General features: G+C 42.4%; 4 protein-coding genes across 7 annotated transcripts in view; 1 reads left to right on the plus strand and 3 right to left on the minus strand.

The window, feature by feature from the left end:
- Window positions 1-394: 394 nt before the first annotated feature.
- LOC135400887 (proteasome subunit alpha type-1-like) lies at window positions 395-5,050 on the minus strand. Of its 2 annotated transcripts, none has more exons than XM_064632875.1 (8): window positions 4,950-5,050; window positions 4,402-4,548; window positions 4,202-4,305; window positions 3,632-3,720; window positions 3,210-3,280; window positions 2,971-3,100; window positions 1,080-1,231; window positions 395-679 (listed from the first exon to the last, which is right to left on the minus strand). In XM_064632875.1, the coding sequence occupies exons 1-8, from the start codon at window positions 4,950-4,952 to the stop codon at window positions 539-541; spliced, it is 837 nt and encodes a 278-aa protein (XP_064488945.1). In that variant the 5' UTR covers window positions 4,953-5,050; the 3' UTR covers window positions 395-538. The 2 variants fall into 2 exon arrangements, with proteins under 2 accessions (XP_064488945.1, XP_064488947.1); XM_064632877.1 differs by lacking the exon at window positions 4,950-5,050 and adding an exon at window positions 4,619-4,731.
- A 127-nt stretch (window positions 5,051-5,177) lies between these two features.
- Window positions 5,178-7,002, plus strand: LOC135400886 (oxygen-dependent coproporphyrinogen-III oxidase-like). The gene has a single exon (XM_064632874.1). The coding sequence runs from the start codon at window positions 5,249-5,251 to the stop codon at window positions 6,395-6,397; it is 1,149 nt and encodes a 382-aa protein (XP_064488944.1). The 5' UTR covers window positions 5,178-5,248; the 3' UTR covers window positions 6,398-7,002.
- A 475-nt stretch (window positions 7,003-7,477) lies between these two features.
- Window positions 7,478-19,202, minus strand: part of LOC135400890 (uncharacterized) — a 43,019-nt gene continuing 31,294 nt past the window's right edge. Inside the window, exons 1-6 of one of the 3 annotated variants that reach the window (XM_064632886.1) lie at window positions 12,188-12,413; window positions 11,493-11,707; window positions 11,091-11,253; window positions 10,328-10,465; window positions 8,595-8,704; window positions 7,478-7,805 (exon numbers count right to left, since the gene is read on the minus strand). In XM_064632886.1, coding sequence (XP_064488956.1) covers window positions 7,554-7,805; window positions 8,595-8,704; window positions 10,328-10,465; window positions 11,091-11,253; window positions 11,493-11,663 — 834 coding nt within the window. In that variant the 5' untranslated portion in view covers window positions 11,664-11,707; window positions 12,188-12,413 and the 3' untranslated portion in view covers window positions 7,478-7,553. Of the gene's footprint in view, window positions 7,806-8,594; window positions 8,705-10,327; window positions 10,466-11,090; window positions 11,254-11,492; window positions 11,708-12,054; window positions 12,414-19,202 lie in introns of those variants that run through there. The other 2 variants (XM_064632885.1, XM_064632884.1) reach the window with 2 other exon arrangements.
- Window positions 12,469-19,156, minus strand: LOC135400892 (deoxyribose-phosphate aldolase-like). The gene is made up of 7 exons (XM_064632887.1): window positions 19,028-19,156; window positions 17,519-17,616; window positions 16,709-16,856; window positions 14,045-14,275; window positions 13,727-13,855; window positions 13,547-13,659; window positions 12,469-12,724 (listed from the first exon to the last, which is right to left on the minus strand). The coding sequence occupies exons 1-7, from the start codon at window positions 19,056-19,058 to the stop codon at window positions 12,518-12,520; spliced, it is 957 nt and encodes a 318-aa protein (XP_064488957.1). The 5' UTR covers window positions 19,059-19,156; the 3' UTR covers window positions 12,469-12,517.

A 19,202-nucleotide genomic window follows, 5' to 3' on the forward strand; every position in this document is an offset into this window, starting at 1 on the left:
GCCATATCAGAGTACTGATACCAGCAAAATAAGCGTGTAAAATATCAGAAGACAGCTATCCCCAGATATCTCAGACATACACTGACTTCTTTGCTCATCATAACAACATGTATCTGTTGTTACTGTTGCAGAGCAACCTTTTGCAACGCAGCAGTGCAAATAGCAGACTGCATCTAACGCACAGTCACGGGGAAAATGTAGCATACTCTCTATCAATACTGACAGTGCACTGATAACGTTTTGGTTGGGGTCCTACTCCACGCGGCAGTGCATTTTCACATTGTATTCAGCGTTAAAGAAAGTCTTCAGCTAGACCGGGGGCTGCTGCATGTCTACTGCCATTCCGCTGTTTCTTCATTTCCAAGTCCTATAAACTGATACTCTATAGCGGTCATGCCAGCCAAGGTCACTTTAATATGCTTTAGAAAAAATGGTTCAACAATGGCAAAAGGTGAAGAGACGTCCCAGTGCCTGATACCTGCGCCCCCTCCTGTTGCGGTGATATGAGGCAGGCCATCCAAGAAGGTGATTAGTGTCATCACTGTTCCATTCTCTCTTCCTCTACTACAGCAGGCATTGGCTCCGCACTATCTCCACCGTCCTCTGCGGCCGGTGGAATCACCTCATTATCGCCTGGAGGAGGAGGTGGATGGTGTTCCTCTCCTTCAATGGATGCAAGCTGGTTTGAAGAACAGTTATGGATCATAATCTTACAAATATGTGCTTTACAAATCAACTTAAATGTACTCAGTGATAGTTAGAAGGGGAAAAAATCTAATTTTAGGGACTGAGTGCAACCGCAATATTTACTCGGGTAATTAGCGCACCCATCCCCTGGTACCACAATCATTATCACATCGGGTGAAGTTCTCAACAACAGGGGACTGCTCACGCTTGGCTTATGGAGACTTTTGTTCTACCCAAGCTCCTATTGGAGACAGGGTAGAATAGCTTAGTGACAAATGGTAGAAAAGGTCTCGCCGATAAAGAAGTATTACGCTAACAGCCTAGAGGTATAAATGTAACACAAAACAGTAAGTATACAAATCACAAAAAAAACTTTAGAGCCGAAAGGATACGTATGGCGCAACATCGTCATCATCATAGATGGTGAAGTCCTTGCCCTTGCCAACAATAGCTATGGAAACATTTTTTGTTGAAAGCTCAACTTCGTTTGGAAGGCAGTCACGCAATGCTCTAAGGCCATGCTTCACCAATTCTTCAAGGTTACCTGTAAAGATAGTAGGATCATTGATCGCTTCATGTTTTGTCCATCATACATAAGTGCAGAACCGAAAGAACATTACTGTGAAAATCTAGAGTAGCAATTATATTCACTATGATGTGGTGCCCTGTGGAACATTATAGAAGAACAAAAAGTCATATGACTGTACCATAGAACTTGTTCAATGTGCTTATAAACTGCATGACAGGGTCACTCCATGCTCCACACTATTTCTCATCTGTAGTATGTCACTATCATTGTTCACAGCACGCTCCTGTGTACATCACAGTGCAATGTGATGATGTTTGTCACTGAAGGTCTCTATGTGGCCACAAAGCACTGACAACTTTTATTACTATCTTTACGTTTTCTCATTTTCTGCCATAATATCTCAAGTCATAACGAAGGTGCTGTATTGCTGCCTCTGCCAGAAAACAGTGCACCCCCACACCAGATGAAGAACAGCCCTTTTGCCCTTTTTGAGTCTTTTCTGCACAGCACAGGAAAGTGACAAGTCTTAAGATCAGCACAGACAGGTCTGCCTCTGTGAGACATCAGTGTTGAATTAATAAACATATATGGTTGGCCCTTGACTTTTGCTGGTATGGATTTGGTGAACTCGGTGATTCACAATTTTTGCCATTGCTGGCATTGTTTTGGAAATCCAAATAGGTATGATTGTAGCGCGTCAGGAGACACCCAAACAGGCGCGTGTAAAGCTGTTTCCAGTATCCCTTGTTTCTTGGAACCAAAGCGGCTGGTAATTATGGGTTCAAAGCGTGGTACTACTTCTGCTTTTGGAAGTGCTCCCAAAATGTAAAATAGAAGGCACAATTATTAAATATCCTGCGTACAGAGAAGTCAGCTTCTCACCCGCCATTATGACATCAATGAGTCAACAGTACAGTTGCACGTTACTTGTGCATTTTTACTTTTGCAGTCGTCTTCGCCTTCTCTCGTCATCGTGCTTTCAGGAAGCAGTTTTGTTGCAATTGTTTTGTTTGTATTAAAAGACAATTTCGATGTCACCTTTCCGCGAGCATGTGTCACAATCAGTGGCATAGCCAGACCTCCAACATGGGGGGTGGGGGGAGCTCCATATGAAGACCTAGAAACCCTATTTAGTGACTCTACAAAAATCTGCCCTGCTCTAGCCCCCCCTGCTCACCCTGAGTGTGCCAACACACACACACATATACACCTGTGCATACAGCAAGATGAGAGATGAAAATGTAGGGTATTGGAAGGTTCAAAACGTCGTTACATATCAGTTGCCATGCAAGAAATTTCTCAATCGTCACCCTGCACCTCCCCCCCATATACATCATTTTTTCTCCTCTGACTTGCACACTTTGCATGAGTCGGCCTGTGGCAAATAGAGGGGGCTTGAGCCCACCCTAGACCCACCACTGGTCGCAATAGATCTCTTGGTAGAGAGACCAAAATAGGGTAACCTCATACAGGAACAAAGAGGTTGATTTATTCGGAAGTCATCAAAACTTCAGCATACCTCGAAGCACAATCCTTCTGCATGCGACACTTATGGTACCCTCACATTTCAAATTGCAGAAGAATTACAATCTCTGTAATGAATAAAATGTGCACCTTGACTAAACGAATGATATCTGAGTTCAATATTGCTGCTTAGTAAATAAACCATAATTTCACGTTCACGATTTCACCTCACTCAACACGTACAGTAGCATGACCTTCATACAATTACAAACAGCATAACAAGAACTTACATGTCTTAAACTCATCCAAGTGCTTCTCAAGGTATGTTCGTGCAGATTGTGATCGGGCACCAATAGCCATGGCCTTGCAGTCAAAGTAGTTGGCAGACGGACAGGTCTGGTATACGTGTGCACCCATGTCCTTAAGAATCAAACAAACTTTGCTGTTACAAGTACAAAGGCAATTAAAAAGATCTAATGGAATACATCCAGAAAATGTCCCAAACATATTTCTGAATTCGGGTACCTACATCGTATCCAGCTACCAAAAGTCCTACACCGTAGGGCCTTCTGTCATATCTCTGTGTGCACACCTGCATTTCTAGCTTGCAGTCAAGGGTGTGTCAGTAGGAAGTATAGATGCGAACTAAGCAGTTTTCAGTTTTTTGACATCTCATTATGCCTTTCCTTCTAATACCGATAAAAAAAAGTTTTTACCAAGCAACTCTACCAACTAAAGGCAGTTTTTCCTTGATTTCCAAGCTGAGGATCACACTATGTTTCAATTTATACTGAAGTTATACCTGCATCAACGCTGCAAAATGCAGTATCTACCACCTATGATGTCAACCTGCTGCGCAGAGCAACATTACATTTTCAGCCTTGTGAATGTGTTTGCCACATCACATCGTAACATCATGCGAACGTGTTCATTAGTGACCATCAAGGATACTGTTGCCAAGCTGCGTTACCAATCGGCTGATGGGCAAGGGCGTGTCGTGAGCGTAACGGTTGTTCAGGCACTCCGTACGCATGAACTTGCTGAAAGTACAAGAGATTAAGTCACATTTACACAAGAAATATGACAACATGAAGTGACATGACAGTACCTGCACACACTAAACAAACCTTCTGCCACTCTGTGTTTCTAATTCATTTGCCCCAGTTTTCATTGAGAAAAGTACCCGCAAAAGCAAACTTCCTCACATATCCCATGCTAATTCAACCTTCGACCGGAGCAGTTTTAGCATTTACTTAAGAAGCTGACAGGTGCAACAATCAAACATTAAGCGAATTAGATCATCTTCTTTCTTTCTCGACAATCAAAACAAAAGTGCTCGACAATCTGACATCACAACAGAGCTGGGGATGATAGCTGTCGCTGCGCACGCACTTGTAAACTAATGTAAACCAACTAGTGAGAGTTCCTGAAGATAGTATGTTCATATTACATGCTAAAAAAATATGTTCGAGCTGCCTCCCACGCTCCTTTGAGGGCCAAGGTGCAGAGTACAAAACAAACCTCAGAAGACGAGCATCAGCAGTGAGTCCGGCAATGGCGACACCACAGTGGTTGTCGATTGGGATTATCTTTTTCTGATGAGCTGACAACTCAGACGACGCTCTCTGTGGGAAAAGGATTTCAGTTTACAAGGCGTACATGAGCTAGAGGCTCGTCATTCACGTGTAGTTCACTTTAAGAATGCTGGCCCGATACATCACCTTCAGGGCTAAAAGCACCGCATATTCTTGATTCTTCAAACCTATAGTAGCTGAACCTTGCTTCACAGCTTCCATTGCATACTCCACCTGATGGATCCTCCCTTGAGGGCTCCATACCGTAACGTCGTTGTCGTACTGGTTTCTATACTGCAGAAACAATGAAAGTTGGAGCGAAATTCAGAACACGCTATAGCACTGCACTCTATCTATCGTGTACTTGCAAGTCCGCGAGCTTTGTATTGCATCAGGTGCCGACGGCAAGCATATCAGGTAAGCATGACGTTCACCACTTTGGTTTATTTGGGTATTCGTAGCGTACAGTGGTGCAGTGCTACACCCCAGTGTTAGAATCAAATGACAAATCCAAATTCAGTCAGGTTTGTCAATCCTGTCACGAATGCGGCATTATGCTTATTAATACACGCAGGCGACAGTCAGTACGTTATTCTAGATGTCAGTGCTGATACTCGTTCGATTTTATTCTTTTGTGTGTGTGCATTAATGGAATTATATCAATAAATGTAATATTTAGAATAATGCACACTCACCATTGCCGGAAACTTTTGAGCACCGCAGCGACACCACCGCAGCAAATGAGCGGCTTGCGTTGAATTGGGTAATGAAAATGTGACGAATTAAGGGGAGAATACGTAGATTTTCTTTAGTATCCTACATTTAAAAGTTCCTTCTTCATATTAAAATGTCCATAATATATAAGTTTTGTATATAAACTATACAATGTAATTTCTGTAATAACGTAGGACCGGCGGTGGGTGGGGTTGGTTTTGTTCAGTTTCGATCTCAGCTTGTCTGGCTTTAGCGCGGGTGTTACGCGCGTAGGAAAATTATGTGGACAACAGTTTCACCGCGGTGTGTCACAAGCATTCTGAAGCATATTCGATCTCAGTATGCTGCATTACCTATCTCTCGGCGTACCTTGCATGTTCTGAGACCCACGCGAAAACTGTGCATTAGCGGGCTTGTAGCCTGTGGCGTATGTGCGGGTGCGCTTGCTGGATACTGTACAGTCCCACGTACTTGCTTAGCATCCTCAGTAGCACCCAGCAGCGCGATGTCTTTGGGGAGACCAATTACCACCCCGGACGGTGTTTCTAACAGCACGAACTTCAAGATGGAAGTAATTTCCATAAAGACACAAGCTGAAGTCGTACACGAACTTCAGCGACTTGAAGGGAGTTCGAAAAAATTTGTTGTGAATAGAAGCACGGACTCGGATAACAGTGGCAGTATAACCTGCGTTATCGAGGATGGTGAAGTATTCGAGAAGGCTTGCGTCAATGTCGCAGTTTCGTCGGGCGTTCTGCCTGCTGACGCAGCAAAACGAATGCGTATGTCGACACACAAAGATGGCCCCCTCGAGTACTCGGCCACGATTATCACTTCCACCATTCACCCGCGGAATCCAAACGCACCTTCGATACAGTTTTCTTACAGCTACTTCGAAGCAAGCGACTCCTCAGGAGTTGTTCACTGGTGGTTTGATGGAGGCTGCGAATTGACGCCTTACATATTGCACGAAGAGGACATCCGTCACTTTCATCGCACACTGAAGCAAACATGCGACCGGCACAACGTGTCCTATTACCGTGCTTTTAAGGAGCAGTGTGACAAACATTACTTCATCAAACACAGACAGGAGCACAGGGGTGTTGGGGGTATATATTTTGACCATCTCAATGATGGCTCCCAAATCAAATGCTTGGAATTCGTTTCCGATTGCCTTCGTGCAGTACTACCGAGCTACGTGCCTATTGTAGAGAAAAACAAAGACAAGGGCTACTCGTATTGTGACAGAGATTTGCAACTGGTTCGGCAAGCACGATTCGCAGAATTCACACTGCTATACGACAGCGATGAGTACAGTGACCTAATGTTGCCATTAAATGCTCGATGGCATTACCAGTCGGAGCACAAAGCAAGTTCAGGAGGAAACGATATCTTTGACATACTTAGAAATCCAAAAGATTGGGTTTGAGTGTACAGAACGTACAAAGAGGTGCTTCGAGCCCTCTATTAGAACAGCAAGACAAATATGTAAATACTTGCAGCATTTGTATCTACAGGGTGTTTGCTCTAACGTGTCCAGAAATTTTATTTAAAGCGAGCGATAAAAGAGAAACGAGCGCTACTTTTCAGCTACTTGACTAAGAAACAGGTGCTACTAGTGATGCAGTACCTGTTTCTTACTCAAGTAGCAGAAAAATACCACTTGCTTTTCTTTTATCGCTCGCTTTAAATACAATTTCTGTACACGTCAGAGCAAACACCCTGTATAGGTGTTGAGTGAACGCAGTAGGACATGAACTGAGCTGGAGTGAGGTGTAAGAGAATATAGTAGACAACCTGGGCACAGGTACAGACGTTTAGCGCATGTTGTGCACATCACTGTCTCCCTGTACGTGTCCCACATTCGGAAATATTTATGACTTATAAACCTATCTTCTGAAAGGTGGACAAATGTAAATAAGCTGTTGTGATATTTTGTCCCTCCTTTGCATGTTTTTTTAGTACAAAATACTGCAAATACTGGGATGTGCTATGTATGTTCAGTGTAAATAAAATGTACTATTCCTGGCACAAGATGTTGAAGTTACTGGAAATGAGTAAGGTTGAAAAACATTACATATATTGAAGTACCATTGTTTTGCAGTAGCATATTGCAAGATTCGAACAACAAACCTCATTGCAACCACGTTTCTCAACAAAACTTAACTCGGCCCACACCTAAGGCTCTCAACAACAATAAAGATGATGAATGGGGAGTTTCATCGTCAGGGGCAATACTCTACCCCGTTGCTGATGGTGATGTGGGGAATGAAATAATGAGCCCCTTCGCAATAAGGTTCGATGTCCTATGGTGTCCAAAAATGTCAAGAGAGCTTTGAGGGCACAGCATTGGTGGGCTAGATTTGGCCAGGGACCAAGCAATTTTGAGAGAGAGAAGGCGAGAGTCCAGCTGGTTAAGAGACCCTGAAAGTGTGGTTAGGGAAGGTTGGTAGTGTGGGCAGTAAAGCTTCCAAATAGTCATTCTGTTTGATGCACCTAGACACTTGGATGCTATCTCAAATAACTGTTGAGGATACCTTTATTTTCTGCTTGTGTAGTTTAATCACGTCGCATTGATATAAAAATCAATCAACATTCATATCGAACGCCTGCTTCGTTATGACAGAGTATCGTCGATACATAAGTGCCTTATCAGATGCAGCATGCGGTGTAGGTCGGGTTATCTCTTCCTGCACATTTGGACGGAGTGGCTCCGGTAAGGTGAGGACATCGTAGATGTCGTCGATATCTTGAGGTGTAGAGTGAGAACTCCCTTCGTCAAGTGCTGCCTCATGGTAACGTTTCCCCCGAAATTCTGTGTCCACGTTCTCCAGCTCCTGCCAAACATATACCATCAGCCACATGTCTGCATGGAGAATGTATATTCACAACAAACCTAACCCTTCTTGGACGTAGTATTTACGTCTTTCCGAGACTGTGTGTGGCTGACGCTTACAGAATTTCGTTTAACACTTTGGCGTTATGGTTTCACGTAGGGACACATTCATTAAATTAGTCTAATTTTAGTCGGCTCACTAATTTTACTGATAAAATCGATGCAATTAAATTGTGTCACGAAAGAAAATAAAGCTGATAATTAATGAAGTATTCACTTTATCGAGTTAATAAAATAAAAATAATTAGGCTGTTTCCAAATTAAATTCTGAGATCTCGTGGAGCCAATGAAGAGAACTCCCTCCAATATTTTAAGATTTATGCATGCAATGTAGTCATGTGCCCTTGCTCCAATGTGCACCTTGTTAGTGGGAGATACCATAAGCGTGCAGTTATTGGAAGTGACTTTGTTGAAGAGATGACAATTCAACACCTGTTGGAGCAGTGACACTCAAGTGTTTTGCAATGGCAAGCACGTGAGGTGGTGTAAACTTTTCATTAGAATCGAAAAGCGCACAAAATGACTATGCATCATAGGGAAAATTCAGAACACTGAAAACAGTGTGCACGGTGCATCTCGACAGCGTTGAGGCCTGATTCTACAGAAATACGTCCCGTACACAACAGCAAGCAATAGCTAATGCAGAAAAGGAGCCAATGGTATCGTAGCACCTTTTCTCCTATTTGAAGTGCTAGAGAAATACCTGAAATATGAAAGTAAATCGGCTCACCCTTTTATGCTCTACGTAGAGATTATATGTCAAGAAGCAGAATGAGGTTACAGAGAGCAACAAAAGGCTCATGCCAACAATTATGAATCGCACCGCAGACATTGGCATGACTGGAAAAAGGACAATGTGCTCTACATTTACTTCTACTTCTACTCTAGTTGTACTCCTACGGCAGTATTATGCACATCATATGCTCTTGCATTATTGTTATTGTTTTTATGCAATATGTATAAATAAGATAAAGGCAAAGTATCACACATACAGATTTTATATAAAAACGCTGCGAGAGCAACATAGATGTCGTTTCTGCAGTTGAGTTATACGGCCAGTTGGAGATCGCCTCGAAGAAGGTACGTAACTAGAAGATGACTAATTACCAAAATTCATTATTTAACTATTAACTTAGGGGATTTTTAGCAAAAGCGAGAGAGCAGAAGGGGTGGCGCTCCTCGTGGAAAACCATTCCATGTTTAAAAAATTCTGAAACACGCGTGTGCATTAAAATATCCATGCTGTATTTTGATATGCAAATGAGCCGAAACCGCGGTGACCAGGAGCGCAGGGAGGACAGCGCTGATCTCACGTTAGAGGGCCAAAAACGTGCTTTGGAGCGATGGAGAAGATCGGAGTAGGTGCCGGTCTGCTGGCCAGACCAACCTCCTTCCAGCCCAGATAAGCCTCTGTTGGCGAAGCTGATTCACTTCTGAAGTGCGCTGTTTTGGTTTCGGCTGATTTGCATAGCAAAGTTCAGCGATGGATATTTCACGGCGTGCACCCGTTTCAGGGTTTTTAAAAGGTAGAACGCCTTTCAACGAGGCTTTTCTCCCATTCTGCTATCTTGCTTCTGCATGAAATTCCCCCATTAGAGAGCTAATTAATGAATTTTAGGTAATTAGCCACCTTGTAGTTACATAATCTGTTCGAGAGGATTTCTGCCTGGCCGTATAGCTCAACTGCAAAAACAACATCTATGCTGTACTCCGAGCATTTTTAATAAAAAATGTAACAGATTTTTTAAAAATGTTCTGTATACCTCTAATTATCAAGCATTCATGCAGGATCACAAGTATCAAAACAGCACGCATCACAGTAATAAGTCAAAACCATTCATTTCCATTTTTCATGATGGTACAGACAATCTGGTCTTGGACTAACTAACAGATGTGGCATATAATGAGCACAAAAGTCTTCTTGAATGCACTTGTGCATCAGTACTATACGATACTGTGACTGCGCACAACGCTTACAATGCATCAGCACAGCTAATACAACATGACATCCTGGTCTGGTGCTGGCACCAAACATCTCTTTCTTATACGTATATGCTTTGTGAATTCTCACGTAGGACCTCCCTTTGCATACCCACTCAAACTACTATACTATTTCTGTGAATTATAAGATAAGCAAGCGTGATATGTCAGTAGTGCACATGGAGTAACGCTGCTATGCTCTTCAGGTACTGTGCTGTCGTTTGGACTCTGTGCTGTATTAACTATTATAGAAATGACTCATTCTGGCTCAGTTGTAACAGTTGCTACTTTGCTAATCCAGATATCCAGGACGTAACACGCATTACACATCCAGAATGTACTCATTTTGGAACACCAGTACATTGCACTCGCTTTGATATTTAAAAAAAAGTGCCCTAAATAAATTTTTGTACAAGCGAAAGATTCCTTCACTTCAATCAACTGCATCAAAATGAAACAAGTAGCAACTCCGGTTGCACTCACAGCAGGTACTTCCCTGGAACAGGTGCTCATCATCCCCTTGGGCACAGTTTCGAACACCATCGCAGAGGAAACCCTCCCAGACACACAAATCCATAGTGGCGCAATGAAAGGTGCCATTGGGACAGAGCTTTGATGTATCTGCATGTATGAAGCACGCACAATGTACACTTAGCATATTATGAATTTTTGGTTTACACAAGTTCATCGGGGTAATATTGGGTGTCATTTGTGTCCTTTACTTGGGTTGAAATAGGGCTTCTGGAAAGGCCAACAAAATTTCTGACCTTACTTTAGTTTCACGAAAATATGGAGTTTATATATTGAAGGTCCTCCAAAAGGTATCTCCGAAAATGTCAAAATATTCCAGAAGTTGAAAACTCTGGTGAACACCCCACGACCATTGCCAAATGAAGACACCGAAAAGTCGCAACCCTAATTATGACACTAGTTATCTGTTTTTTGCTTCAGTAGCTCACTTTACAGACAAATATACACAGTTTAGAATCGTTCAAAAATCAGAATTCGAATAAAAATATAAAACTACTCCTGTTTCCACATAAAGGATGAGTGGTATGCTTTTTGTAAGTGGTATGCAATAAATTTGCTTCTATAATTCGAGCATAGAAGTTGTTGTGAACCACTTTAAAACCAGGCACACCATGGCCCTAGTTGTCGACGCACCAATAAAACACGAATCATCACTTTAAAACCAGAGCAAAAGATAGGATCAGAGGCGTCCTTTTAATGCAGCACATATACTTACTCACGCGAAATGCTGCTGTGGCAACTATGGAAACATATTCCCCAGACACATCAAGTGACACCGTAGGATTCAAATGGACTGATATGTTCACGCTAGCCTGTTCAACGAGCAGCAGAGAAGAGTGACCACACACTAGCTGACTGTATCCTTTCATGTCTGTCACCTGCACGAAAAATGCTTAGAGATGCAAAAAGAGGTCATAGACATCTAGATATAAATCTACATAGACATGTAGAGGTGGGTATAAACGAAAGAAAGTGTCAGCCGAGACTTCTATACACATGCAGTGCCCTGTAAAGTTGTGAAGTAAAATGAGCCTTTTAGTGAAAGTTAGACATGCGTATGCCTTCCGGAAATGTGGGCAACGCCATGCAAGGGAGTTATGCAGCAATATTGGTTTACCTTTACATAATCGATGCATATATCTTCGAAAATAGCAGTGCGCAGATTTGTAGACTGAACGTACAATACAAGGCTCTGAATGGATTTGGCAACGTTGATGGTCCAGTGGCAGTCCAGTGGATTGTCCATCTCTACAGTGGACTTGATGATGCGCGATGAGTTGATGCCCATGGCATCCAGAAAAAGTTGTGTTCCGCAAAGTTCAGACGTTCTCGCTAGACCAATAAAATGTACAATTTATGACTATTGAAGAGATCCTAGACAGTAATTTCCAATTTTACACTGCAAAAACAAAAGAAAAACATGACAAGTAATCAGTAGCACTCCTTTGTCCAAAGGGTGGATGCATTTGCATATATTTTAGTTGACAGTATCCACGAAGCAACTTTTACATCAACCTGCATCCTCAACCCAAGATCCACGGCAGAGGGCGACACACTTGTCTAATTGCCATTTGTACCCAGTGAGTATAAAAGATCAGTGAGAGTTACATATGATCAATCTAGTTGTTGATACGTTATCGTGCCACATCGTGACTACCAACAGAAGCCTGCCTACCTACCCACTGTGTAATCATTAGGCTTTGACATAAGCCAGCGACTTTTACGGTCACAGTGAGCAAATGTTGGGCACATGGTTAGCAAAACAAGGACTGTTGGATTTATAACCCCTGAAAAGATCCGACCACACATTACTCTTCAGAGGCACTAGTAGGTTATAGCAGAGGAAGAACACTTCTTCTTCCACCTCAGACACTGGTGCACACTCTCACACAATGCTTCTTCTTCTTCTGCTGCTGCTGCTACTTCCTCATGCTGTGCATGCTTATGCTGTGCTCAGCTGTGCATGTGTAATGCTGGAAATTGCATTGGCCTGCTGCTGGTGACACAATAACACTTTACTACATCAGTATTTAATATATGAAGTCCAGGGATGTGGATAATGTAGCCAATTACTAATTTCACGCTACACAGCATTCAGTAATAAAAATAGATAGCATTTTATTGCATTCTAGGTATTTGTATTCAACAAGGAGGCATATCAGTAAGGGCTGCATAACAGCCAGTAACATGGTGAAATAGCTGTCGCTCGATGTCACCAAGAAGGCCGCTTGCACCAATACGGAACAGGCTAGGATACAGCCAGCTGTCTCCGAGTTCCTCCTTCATAAGAAATTGCCATGAAAGTGCATCTTTTGCTGTTCTGATACCCCCAGCTGGTTTGAATCCAACCTGATGCAAAAATGTGTATTTGTAAGAAAGACAGCCACAATGGTTCATACCCTTGTACCAACAGACAAGAATGTAAGATACAAATGTGTGACTAATGTTGCCATAAAATTATTGCTTTAGGATGGTCAGCTTTGCCACTCCCACATGAGCACATGGATGGAAGGAGAGTGTATATATTAAGGACTCTGATACTGATTTCAAGAAAAGTATGAAAAGCCAGTACTAAATGTCACATTTTGTGTCATTATAGCAAAGTGACATTCAGGTGACATGGTGCAGAAATATGAACCTATTGTGTAGTGCATTGCACACCATTTTTCGTAAATAGCGTGGTGGCACAAAGCTGACTTGCATCACTCGTGTGGACAGCTAGAAAATGACTGAAAACATTAACAATAACAACAAAAAAATAAGGTTTTGGTTTATGACAGCAATTATTTTTACTACTAAGGACACAACATGTTCACAAAAGGAAATATTTATTTCTTGATTTGTTTTTTGCCAGCCGTAATGGCACTGGAAGCGAGGAACACAAGCACACCACTCTACGTTGTGAAAGCTCTATTCTCTAAGCATTGCCCAAGAGGCTGGTGTTTGCATTTCGCATTCCCTATATATGGACCCAAAACCCAAAGTGCAGTTTGCATTTTGGGCATGTTAGTGGTGATGACACATATTTCTTTGCTGCCCCAAAGAGCTTGGGTTCTCTGTTCTAAGACTCACTACTCTATTTTACTCAAACAAATTTCAACAACAATATAGTCTCCATTAAATCACACTAGCAACAGCTATAAAAGGTCCTGAATTTGTCATCAAGCTTACCTTTATGCCGGTATCTGTATAGTAGTCCCATATGGCTCGTGCCATTACAATTCCTACTGGCAGTATAGCATTGACACTTTCTTTCCCTGTAGATGTCTTTATAAAGTCAGCCCCTGTAAAGGAGAACGTGATGTCTCTTTGTTACGACACTTTTGAATTCCTTGCTTCACTGATTCCCACCTGCCATCATGCACACCATGCTCGCCTTGTAGACGTTCCTTAGTGAACCAAGTTCGCCAGTTGCCAAGATGGTCTTGAGATGGGCTCTGCCACATTCTTTTTTCATCTCACAGACCTCATTGTATACAGCTAAATAAACAGAATGTGTACAAAGATGCTGATAAATAGACTTAAAGCAGGCTGATCTATCAGTGTTCTTGCACGGATTATAGACGCAATTAGGATTCACGCAAATGCTACTATCTACATTCAAAGCCATGTGCTGACCTCATGGTACACAGTGCACTTTAATAACAAGACGAAAAACTCTATACTCACTATCCCAGTCTCCGGTGAGTGCTGCTGTCCGGTTTATGACTACATCTATTTCACTTGCACCACTCTCAACGGCGTACTTGATTTCGTCCAGCCTTGTACGTAATGAGTACTGTCCTGTCGGAAAGCCAGTTGCCACAGCAGCAATAGGAACTTTTGAACCCAGTTCGTTAAATGTCTTCACGCAATCTGACACTCTTGCAGGGTAGACACAAACAGCGCCTGTCGTGATCCCTGAAAACAAAAGGAACCATTCAAGGACAAGTGTTCCTTAGAAAGCATTATACCCAGCACCTTCCTCGAGGGAAACACACAGGTACATACGACAAAAAGCAGATCAACAATGCTGTCTCTCTCGTTGATGTGGCGAGTCCAAGAACAAATCGAAGACAACATGTGTTCAGAATACAATGACAGGATGATTTCGGCCCTGCGGTGTGATTAAAAAGGAACTAAAATTGGGACACATACTTAAAGGAGCTCAGAAAGCCATCGAAAAGATTTTCTCTTTCTGGCGAGTTACAAAAGGATGTAACTTGACGTGACAACGAACCAGAGAGTTGGTACAGTATTTATGGTAGTGGTTATGATATTTAAATACTGTATTTATATTTTGTATTTAAATAATCACATTGAAAAGTATTTATGCAGAGCATTTCAATATCTCTTTCAACAAAGTATTTTGTATTTATATTTAAATACTCCAAAAATGCATTTATACACATCCCTGATTATACAGGATATCCACGATAACGGTAGAAATGATTTCTAACACATAGCAATGTTAAAGAAGAACTGACAGCTCTCCTATGACGTTTGTGTTACAGCCCGATCTTAGAATGCAGAACCTGCTTGTAACACAAACGTCATTGGAGAGTAGTCAGTTTTTCTTGGACAGCGCTATGTGTCCGCGATCATTTCTGCAGTTATGGTGGACACCATGTATAGCTCAGGTTGGTTAGTATATTATTATAATGTATGTCACTTCTTGAATGCTACCCAAAACTGTCGTTGATCCCTAATTCTTATATATATTCACGTGCATGTCTTTAGTAGACTTTAGTAGTCGTAACAGTTTTCACTCATAACTCCCCATTCATCATTTCAAAATAATGTTGTTATTTCGCCACTCCAGAAAATCCAGAGCATTCCAGCAGGGCAGGACTTTTTCGGCAAGCAAGAGGAAGGCTACGAAGCGAATAAAAGAAGAAAGAAAGATGAAAAAAGATTTTTATGTTCATGCACAACATGCAATGTTCCGCCCTTAGTTCCGTATGAACCGGTTACAGGTATTTTTTTAACGGTTAAGTTCCGGTTCAGCTCCAAAATGGCGTCGACTGTTTCGGTTCGGTTCAGTTCCGGTTCGGCCAAAAATAAAGGTTAAGAATGATTTTCGGTTCAGGTTCGGGTTCAGTTCGACTGTCTGCAACTAACACAAAAAAATTCTCTGCATGCAGTATTCTTCGTGGAATAAACCCTCCCGAACATAGACACGCGCGTTCCCGCTCGACTCGCTCTGCAGGCCGAAACGAAGAGGAGGAGGAGGATTGTGATGTCATCTGGGTTACAAGAAAGATCGTGCTCCAATCGGGGCCGGCGCTTTTCGCACTTTTTTTTTCTTTTTCGTTGCTACTCCCAGTTCTCTCTCTGTGTAGCAGACGACGCTTCTCCAAACAAGCAAACCAGTTAGCGAGTTGCACCGCAATGTCGGCAAAACGACTCTGGCGGCTAGTTACATACATACATATACATAAACATTTTATTTCCATCAGTAGATGGGAGGAGTCGAGGCTAAAAGCCAAAGGGCTTGAAGTTGCGGGCATTGCCACTGTTGCGTATGGTCGCGATTTTCAAAACTGAATTCCGCGATATGTATGCATCTGTCGAGCGAATCACTTCGCATGGTGCGTTTTAGCAGTCAGGTTAAGGGCTTCGTTTGAAAAAATGGTTGTGACTGAAGCGCTTTCTGCGCTCCTTTAAGGTGTTAAAACTACAGTGCAAATGCAAACCGAAGAAACCCGAGACATGGAGCAAAAAGGAACACAGCGCGACAAGTTTGGAAACGTGTTGTGTTGCGTTCCTTTTTGCTCCCTGTCCCAGGTTTCTTTGTTTTGCAATGTACCAGCTCGCCTGCACCCTAGCACTTTTGCTGTTGTGGTGCAAACCTTCCGCTACAAACACACAGGATGAACAACAGCCAAACAGCACATCAACATACCTTCAAGAAAATGCACAACAGTGCTAACAGCGCAGTGATAGCAATGCTGTACCGTGTGCTCGCCTTTCATCCCACATGTTTTTAGTGTAATGTTTGCTCTGAAGTTTTAAAGCTTTTAGCATGAACTGCTACCAACAAGCCCAAGTTACCACTTGATTCACTCACACTTAAACTGAGAACAAACTGTTCTTGCTTATTGTATCTTGTTGCATGCGCAACCTTAGTTACGTTACATAAAGCGTAAGCGAGTAGCTGTGGCCATGCTATTCCAGCAACATGGCAGTCCAGAGTGTGGCCGCTCAAGTGTCTGTGTCCATGTGCTGAATGCAGCATGTGCAAAGTCGTGATGCAAAACTCTGATGCGTCGTATGTTTTGCCGTACATGTGTCCCACCCATAAATGATGAGCCCCGTAAAATCTGTTACAGCAAGACTACACTGCTACGCTACCTTCGTTTTCAAGGCCAAGACCAGCGAGGATGCTCGGCTTGACAGGGTTGAGAGCTTTAGTGCACAAGCGATGCACATTGCTGTACGTATCATCTCCTGACAGCGTAGTTAGGTCAATGCACGTAATTGCTCGGGCAAGCCATGCAGCCTGTAATAATGATCATAGTTAGCTGCAAACAATCCAAGTACTGCAATTCCTGGTTAACTTATAATTGCCTGATTGATCTGAAGCAATCTAAAGATTCTATCTGTAATCTATTCAAACATCTCCATTTCCCCTTTTGACGTTTCCCCCGAAATTAATGTTAACGTGATGAAAGATCTAAACATCAGAATATCGACTGCACCGTTGTAATGTTATGCTTACGTTAGACAGCTGACTTTGCACTCTGTAAAAAAAAAAAGGAAGAAAAAAGGAAGAAGAAGCACTCATATGGATTTCAAATATGCTTGAGAACTTAGGCCACTATTGACTCCACCTGACAGCTGAAGTGATCTATAGCCCTTTCACGTGTCAATGTGCAGCTCTGCTAAAAAAAAAATCATCCACAAACTATTAAATGGGTACCGATGATGAAAGTGACATAATGGCAAGCTGCTCCATATATGAAACACTGCTGCCTCACTGCTGACAACGACAGCACTTTCACTGGTTATATACCTCACTAACTACACGACATAGAACAGTTCTTGCATTTTGCTCTGGCATGCAGCACAGCATGTATGTGGTGTATTTAACAGTCAATATCAAGGTGTCTCAACCACTTTAAAACTAACTTGTCCTCATATTTTGCAGCTAACTTTCCTAACCTGATAGTTCTTCTTCACTGCCCTCCTTGTTCCAAGTGATGCTGCCCGCTGTTTCACTGCAGGGAGGTTAACTTCTACATCAAGGTACAGCTCAGGATCTGGAAATGTTTGGGAGGCAAGAAAGACTTGCTCATTATCAACTGACGATAGTGGATCTGTAGAAACGTAAACATATCTGAACCTTTTATAACCTTCAGACATAAGTTGTACATGGTTCATAATAGAATATGGAACAGCCTGATCAGTATGCAGAAAAAATAAATTATTATGATGGCTGCAAAAAAGAAGCCTTCACAGTGGAAATATCCTTGCAAATTTTTTTCATGAGGATTTCTGATGGTCATTGTGCAACCTCTCCTGTGTTTAATCCTGTGCATCTTACAGCTGCAAAGTGCTGCTAAAGATGAATTTGTGTGCATAATATTCAGTTTGATTGTTGGACATAATGGTAGTTATCCGTGCCAGGGATTACACAGAGAGGTAATACTGCTGGCTACTCCCAGCAGCAGAACCAGGATTTCCCCTGAGTGGGAGGTCGAGTCTGGAACAGCGTGCTACATGCACCCCTCAAAACGTATCACACCACCTCTGCTGGGTGCGCTGTCCCAGAACTCAAAGAAAGCATTGCCAAACACACAAAAGGGAGATAGTGGTATTCATATTAACATAAAAAGAAAAGGGGGTGCTGCCCACGCACATTGGACCGGGTTTCCATATGGTCCACCGATCTACTGTGCTGACCACTGTGTGCAAAATGCAAAAAAGGCAATTGCAATCTTCACTAACTAATAGAAGGATAGACTAGATAGACCAATAGACTAGATAGACCAATAGACTAGATATAACATGAAGGGACAGTTCGGAGCTGTTGACTGACTTAGGGATTAGAGAAGAATGCAACATAGCAGTCAAGTTGTATTCATTTTTAAGCAGTTACATGCAGAAGACCAATGCAAAGTTTTCATCAAACAGAGTGTGCTAGCTCCTTTTTCTTTTTTACGCAGGAAAACACGAAGTGGAATAATTTACAACAGGTTCATGCAACAATAGCCCTCGCAAGCTACTTTGAAACCCAGCAAAACAGTTTTCAAAGTAGACAGCAAGCGGAAATTGCCTCCTAAACCATTTGATTCCACCTGATAACATTTTTCACCTGGGGTGGAACACCTCGCTTTGCTTTTAGCGCTATGGGTACAGCTTTGCAGCACGTTGATGTGGAAACTCCAAAGCCCGAGTCCCCGCACAACTAGAGTGACAGGACAAACACACGACTCATGTGTTTGTCCTGTCCCTCTAGTTGTGCCCAGGCTCATGCCTTTCACATTATGGAGTTTGTCAACCAGTTGGCCCGCATCTATGCCACACTCTTCATGTAGAAACCCCATTACTGCAGATAAGCAATACGGCGCCAGAAATCTGCATGCAGTTTTTACAGATAATCTTGTTTTCGAAATCGTGAGCAGAGAGTACAAATCACTCGGCTCTCGAGTGCAAAAAGTCAGTCATCACCATGCTTGCGTCCTGGGTTGCTTGAATCCATCTTTCATTTGTCAGTGAGATCAGACAACTGCTAACTGCCCTTGACGGCACAGAGGCACAGATATGAGAGAAACGAAAGATAAGAAAATCAAAAGTTGTCACACAGCCAGAAGCCAGAAGATCGACTATGGCCTATGGCTATGGC

This window comes from Ornithodoros turicata, chromosome 7, assembly GCF_037126465.1.
Source record: "Ornithodoros turicata isolate Travis chromosome 7, ASM3712646v1, whole genome shotgun sequence".
Classification (NCBI taxonomy): Eukaryota; Metazoa; Arthropoda; class Arachnida; order Ixodida; family Argasidae; genus Ornithodoros; species Ornithodoros turicata.